At 40.4% G+C, this 6,933-nt stretch overlaps 1 protein-coding gene across 6 annotated transcripts in view; it reads right to left on the minus strand.

Annotated features, from left to right (window-relative positions):
- Positions 1 to 917: 917 nt before the first annotated feature.
- Positions 918 to 6,933, minus strand: part of Atg5 (autophagy protein 5) — a 19,934-nt gene continuing 13,918 nt past the window's right edge. For 5 of the 6 annotated variants that reach the window (XM_076199915.1, XM_076199916.1, XM_076199914.1 and 2 more), the window contains exons 6-7: positions 5,071 to 5,271; positions 918 to 3,417 (exon numbers count right to left, since the gene is read on the minus strand). In XM_076199915.1, coding sequence (XP_076056030.1) covers positions 3,293 to 3,417; positions 5,071 to 5,271 — 326 coding nt within the window. In that variant the 3' untranslated portion in view covers positions 918 to 3,292. The remainder of the gene's footprint in view (positions 3,418 to 5,070; positions 5,272 to 6,933) is intronic. The other variant, XM_076199912.1, reaches the window with a different exon arrangement.

A 6,933-nucleotide genomic window follows, 5' to 3' on the forward strand; every position in this document is an offset into this window, starting at 1 on the left:
GCAAAGGCGTAAGCATTCTCCATGGCAATACTCGTCCCCATGTTGTCTGTCAAACTGCTGCTCTCCTGCAACAGTTTGGATGGGACATCATCACCCACCCACCTTACAGTCCAGACTTGGCACCTAGTGACTACCACCTGTTCCTTAAGTTGAAAGAACATTTGGATGGAACATGTTTCAGCAACAACGATGAGGTGAAAGATGAGGTTCAACACTTCCTCAACAACATGGTGGTCAGCTGGTATGACATGGGCATACAAAAACTGCCACAGCATCTACAAAAGTGCATAGACCAAAATGGTAATTATGTAGAAAAATAGATAAATGTTCAAGCTTTAAAATGATGTAAGCATTATCGACAAAAAATTTTTTATAAGAGGGAGGGAGGAGACTGCCACTGCTCCTACTAAAGTGCACAGACCAAAATGGTGATTGTGTAGAAAAATAGATAAATGTTCAAGCTTTAAAATGATGTAAGCATTATTGACAAATATTTTGATAAGAGGGTGGAGGGGAGTGGAGTGTGATGGGGATGGAATAGTTGGGAGTGGTTTTTATGCCTGTTTTTTTGGCTACCTCCCTTATAAGGGGGAAAGAAGCCTTTGGTATATGTATGTAGTTATACATGGAGACCTTATTTTTGGAATTACCCTCATAGTTTTCTTAATTATTAATGCTCATAGATATACATACATATACATAAAGGATTCTTCCACCTTTATAAGAGAAGAAGCCAGCCAAGGCATGCACCTACTCATCCCCCATACATTAATAACCATTAACCATTTATCTTCCTTTTTATCATAGCTCCATATGGATGAAGGGCAATCCCACCCCCACCCCCAATTAACTCCCTGGGTTAGAAGCAATGCATCAAGACATAGCACATTCCCAGCAAGGCCCAGGAGGAAAATAAAAAAGGCAGCATGTAAATGATATATTTAATAAAAATTGTTGCACTTCATATATATATCTTTTAATATGAAACAAAAATACCTTAATTCTTTACAAAACTTACAAACCACAATGATTACAACATACACAACTTGATGTAAAGTATTACGACATAAAATCAATTAAATATGAGCACATGCATATGACTCACTAAAAAGAGCAATCCTTTATATTTATCATCACAATTAAATTACAATGTAATCTCACCATCATTGCTCTTTGTCTTTGGTAACTAGAGATAACCTATTCACTTTCAAAAAAGAAAATGGGGACATGGCCTGTAAAATCCGAAATTCAAACAAATCAGTTGCTGTCCTTTTTTCAAATGTGTTTAATTGCCATTCTGGATACAAGACAGTCAGGACTTCTATCTTTCTGAAATGTGCATTGTTTAAACTAATTTATATATAATTTTGGGACATAACAGTTACCTGCTAATGGTGGTCCTACAAAAATGTATATTATGGAGATTCACTCCTTGCCTGTCTAATTTTAAAGGCCATCATCACCCTCACCTCTATCCGGAGGTGGATCACACTCCGTTTCTGAGCAGGGAGTTTGTCAACTTCAACTGTCCTCCACTTTTTTTACATGGAGACCTGACAGTTATTTTAAGCTAGTTACATAGAAACAACCCCACACTTGTACAATACACAACATGCCACTATTTCTTCCCAAAGAGATCTATTGTAGAGCCCCTGGACCATTGCCAACTGTTGTCGTGCTACTGATTTCCAATCAGTGAAACATGAGGCAACAATTATTTTAAAGTAAAATTCCTCTTTGGGAAAAAAAAGGCCCTTGGTGTGTATATATATGTATATACATACATACATATATATATATATATATATATATATATATATATATATATATATATATATATATATATATATATATATATATGCAATGCACTTTAATTCTAAGCCATCAAAGGCCGACATGCAGAAATTGAAATGTGGTACTGCCTAGGACACGAACCCAGCATCCTCATGACAAGTGCAGAAGTGACTTACCAACTAGGCTATCATGAGGATGCCGGGTTTGAGTCCTAGGCAGTACCACATTTCAGTTTCTGCATGTCAGCCTTTGATGGCTTAGAATTAATGTGCATTTTGGTTGTTAAAATGTATCTCTAATTACTGGGACCCATTCAGTGTTGTACAAATGTACGTAAAATTCCCCTTTTTCAACTTTTCAGACATAAGTCTCTGTGAGGTGGCTGGGCATTGATGCATTTATTACAATTTGGTTATTTAACATTGTGTGCCTTTGTTCACTGGCCAAGTGGATTAGAGCATCACTACTTGTGATGGAGGTTGGGAGTGGAGGCAGTTTGAATTCTGCTTAGCAAGCAAGTTTGTAGTAAGAGCATCCTACATTAAATTCCCTGCTTCAATAAGTACTCTAATACCCTCTGATAAGGGTAGTTCATGACATTAAACTACAACCAAAATTGCTGTCATGTACTGTTTCTCTTGCCAAATCTCAACTGCCGTTCATCTAGCTTCTCATAGATACATATAGGAAAGGCTTTTTCCCCTACACGGGGGGGGGGGGGGGGTAGCTTCTCGCCTGTAGATAATGGTACTCTAGTCCACTTAGCTACCACACTCAGACTGAAACTTAAACTTTTCTTATGATATAATGCAACATGTGCAAAGGCTGATTCTGTAAGTTTAATATATTATAAAATATACACAATGTGCTTTCATACAAATTATGAAGTATACTGATAATATTACATACATACATACATATATATATACAAAGGCTTTTTCCCCCTTAATGAAAATTGGATGCAGCTCAATTCTTAACCAATCAGTTCAGTACAATATCCACTTTAAATGATTCTATTCCCTGTTGAACAGGGAAGAGAGAAGGTGGGAGATAAGGGTGAGCAGAGAATGGCTTTGTATAGCTGGTACTATGATGCAAGGAAGGGAGTGGATGAGGGATGGGGAGGGGGTTAAGGAGTGGTTGTGTGTGAATGAAAATTTGACGTAGCCTGAAGGGATTTCTCCCCATCTTCTATATTTCTGCATATGGAGGTGGAGAGGGGGAAGTCACCAATTAAGTGAAGCAGCCTTGCTGTGGGTGTGTTGTATCTTCCTGCAATGCTTCTGACCCAGGACAGTGAGCAGGATACAGGGATAACCTATCATCCATAAGGAATTAAGATGAATGGGTGGAAAGGGTGGTTGATGGGAGTGGTATGTGGGTGGATATATGCCTTTGGACTTTGGCCCTTGAAATATAGATTCCAGTGAATACCATACCATTTTATTCAGCTTAGGGAGACCTCGTGTCCTCTTACAGGTTATTCAGTAAAATTACTTCAAGCCTGCTGAGGTGGTAAACAACAGATGTGCAGAAAGTTGTCGGGGTGGCTCAAATGTTCACTAAGCCACTGGATGGGTGTCTCAGGTGGTGGCTCAATACCCTGAATCACAACTTTGTTACCTGAGAAGAGAAAGAAAAATGCCAGATGCTACAAAGACACCACCTATAATGTGCATTTACTATAACATTACAATAAATCTAATGAGATACATACAGTCCTACATCTAGCCTAAACATACATACATACATACATATACCAAAGACTTTTTCCCCCTACACAGGGGGTAGCCAAAAAGAAAAAGGCATAGAAACCACTCCCACCCATTCCATTTCCTATATATTCCACTCCCCTCCACCCTCCCTCTTATCTTGGCACCTCCTGGATGACGGGTCATCCCTGCATGACTAGCCTAAACAAGTGAAGTAAATGCATTGGGCCCTGCATCTATGGGCATGTGACTAGGCCTTGTATATGTGAAATGTTACGTTATAAGTTCCAGCCCACTAAGGGATAACCTGCAAAGCTACAAAGCAACTGAACAAACAATTCCAGTCCACTGTGGGATAACATCACAATAATTTGTTCAACGAATGGGACTGCTTCCATTAATTAATACATAATGCAAGCAGCCCTATTCTTTGAATAAAAATTATTGTAGAATTAACATAGTTTGAAAAGAACAGAATATATGTATCTGAGAAGTGTGGCTGGTGTTTCAAGAATGGATAGTGAGAAATGTGGAGGTGAAGAAGAAAATATGTGTTACAAGGAAGCTGTTGCAGTTGTTGTTGTTGTTGTCATTCCCTAGACTGTCTGTCCGAGCAGTCCCGTCTCCCCAAGGAAGGCCACAGCCGAAACTGGGTTTTCCCACAAATCCTTTATAGAGTGTATGTTGTGTTGTTTGCGTGCATGATTGTGTATAATGCAGTCTTCCATTATGTGTTGTATGGTATGGGGTGAAGTGTTACATCCTGGGCAGCTGTTCACAACACGGTCGTCCAGCCTCTTCTGGTAGCTTAGAAGTGCTGGGTGGTGACCGCATCGCAGTCTGGCCAAGTGGACTCTGTCCTTTCGTGGGAGAGAGGATTCAGAAGGGTGCATATCAGGGGGTCTGGCATGCAGCAGTGTGTTGTCTTTCAGTGTGTTAATGGAGCGGTGAGTGATATGATTATGAATATGTTTCCGGAGGCTGGTATTTGGTGGTTGTGGAGGAAGAGAAGAGAGTATCTGTGCGTAATAAAGGTCTTTGGGTGTAGTTTTAATGTTTCTTGGTGTGTGTGGGTGTTCTGCTATGTAGTGTAGCGGGTGTGATGTGTTTGTGGTGGCTGCAGCAAGTGTTTGTGTGCCTCTCATGTCGAGGTGGTCCTTGACTTTGAGGACTTTTGTTTGTTGCAGTGGTTCAAGTATATGGAAAGAATGAATACAGAACAACTAATGAAAAATGTGGTTTTCCACCTGGTGAAACTCAAGACAACAATCATCATCCCACATGCTGTCTTTGCAAGTTTTAGCACACCCTTCTAGAAGCATACCCATTGTTCCTCTGTTCATGAACCTTCTTTATCCCTCAAAACATCCCATACCTCTCTCAGTTTCACCTGGTATTCCCCATTATTATTCTTTCTTCTCCTCCTCATTCAGCCTACTTACCATGCACAGTTAAGGTGTATGAATAAAGTAAAAAAAGAGTTCACTGTAAAGAAATCAAGGAAACATGTACAATATTGTCAAAATATCAACATTTACTTAGTAAATATATAAATTGTTTTTACCTTCATTTAATTTGTCTGGAATCACTTCTGATAATAAATCTCCCAGGGTCAATCTTCTGCCATCATCTGCAACTGGTTTAATCAGTTTCTGTATAGGAGGACTGTCAGGGATATGAAGTCGAAACGGAATGTTCTTGAAGCTTTCATCAGCACCACACTCCATCAATTTGCGGTTGATGGTCCAAAACTGGTCAAACTTATCTGCAGATATAATGACCCTATTTCAATAATTACGGTGAAGATGATAACATGATGAAAATAATAATTTATATCATCCTTTTCCAGTGTAACCTACTTTTGTTGGGTAATGCCTGATAATTTGAGCTTACACATTCAATATGATGGCAAGGAACAATCTGTGTTCATAACCACCCTTGCCCTACTACAGCTAATACATGTCAAGGATTTTTACAGACTTTACTGTTCCCATGTGAAGTACCTTCATCCATAAATTTAAAAATATTACACATAGGATATAACAAATAATTTAGAGACCTTTGTAACAGACCAGTTCCCATCCTTAGATAGAGCAATGACTGAAATTGCATTGACCATATAAAAGGCAAACAAAAGACATTCCTATACATACATATACTAAAGGCTTTTTCCCCCTTACATGGGGGGTAGCCAAAAAGAAAAAGGCATAGAAACCACTCCCACTCATTCCATTTCCTATATATTCCACTCCCCTCCACCCTCCTCCCTCCCTCTCATCTTGGCACCTCCTGGATGACGGGTCATCCCTGCATCCTGTCCACCGACCTGGGTGAAATATTAGATATATACCAAAGGCTTTTTCCCCCTTACACAGGGGGTAGCCAAAAAGAAAAAGGCATAGAAACCACTCCCACCCATTCCATCCCCTACATATTCCACTCCCCTCCACCCTCCTTCTCATCTTGGCATCTCCTATAGACTACAGAAAAAAATACAACCCCAGGTGCACTGGGAGAGAGCCACCCTAAAAAAAGAAGAAAGAAATACACCTAGGAGAACAAGAAAAAGAACAACTACAGCAGTTGAATAAAAACTTTGCTGAAGTAATAAACAATGGGCAGGAAAAAAGGTGTTTTGGCTGGCTAACTCCTTTATTACAGGGTAGATACCCTTGGTAGAATGTGTGTGAGGTGGGGGGAGACATAACAACAAGTTGTGGAAAACAGTAAAAATAATCAAAAGCTCAGAATTAAACCTTAAACCCTAAACCCACCCAGGCCTTCAAGTAAGTGGCAACAACCTCCGGATGGGTCCTGAAGTCACTTAGGGATTATAATTATAATGTGTTGTTGTTGTTGTTGTCGTTCCCTAGACTGTCTGTCCGAGCAGTCCCGTCTCTCCAAGGAATGCCACAGCCGAAACTGGGTTTTCCCACAAATCCTTTATAGAGTGTATGTTGTGTTGTTTGCATGCATGACTGTGTACAATGCAGTCTTCCATTATGTGTTGTATGGTTGGGGGCCAAACAGCGGCAACCTGCCCTGGCCACCGGCTCTACGCAGGTGGCACCGATCCCCATGAGGAGCTACATCTGCCTTGGGGAGTACGATAATGTGTTGTTGTCTTGATTTCTTGTAGGAAATTACCTTTTAGGGCTACAGAGACCAGGATGCTTAGTCCCATCCTCTGTCCTGTTTAAATCACCCTTTACAACCTAAGTGGGGAAACTTGATGATGGTATTCTTTCCTCTCCTTCCAAATGGGTAGGCAAAAATGGAAATACATAAATTCAGAAGAGGGGATGGAGAAGGGGCTGCCGATTCAGTGAAGCTGCCTTGCTGTGGATGTACTGTGTCTTGCTACACTGCTTCGGACCCAGGGCGGTGGGCAGGGTGCAGCGATGACCCGTCATCCATGAAGAGGTAA

Source organism: Oratosquilla oratoria, chromosome 16 (genome assembly GCF_046742065.1).
Source record: "Oratosquilla oratoria isolate Oo_2021 chromosome 16, ASM4674206v1, whole genome shotgun sequence".
Taxonomy (NCBI): Eukaryota; Metazoa; Arthropoda; class Malacostraca; order Stomatopoda; family Squillidae; genus Oratosquilla; species Oratosquilla oratoria.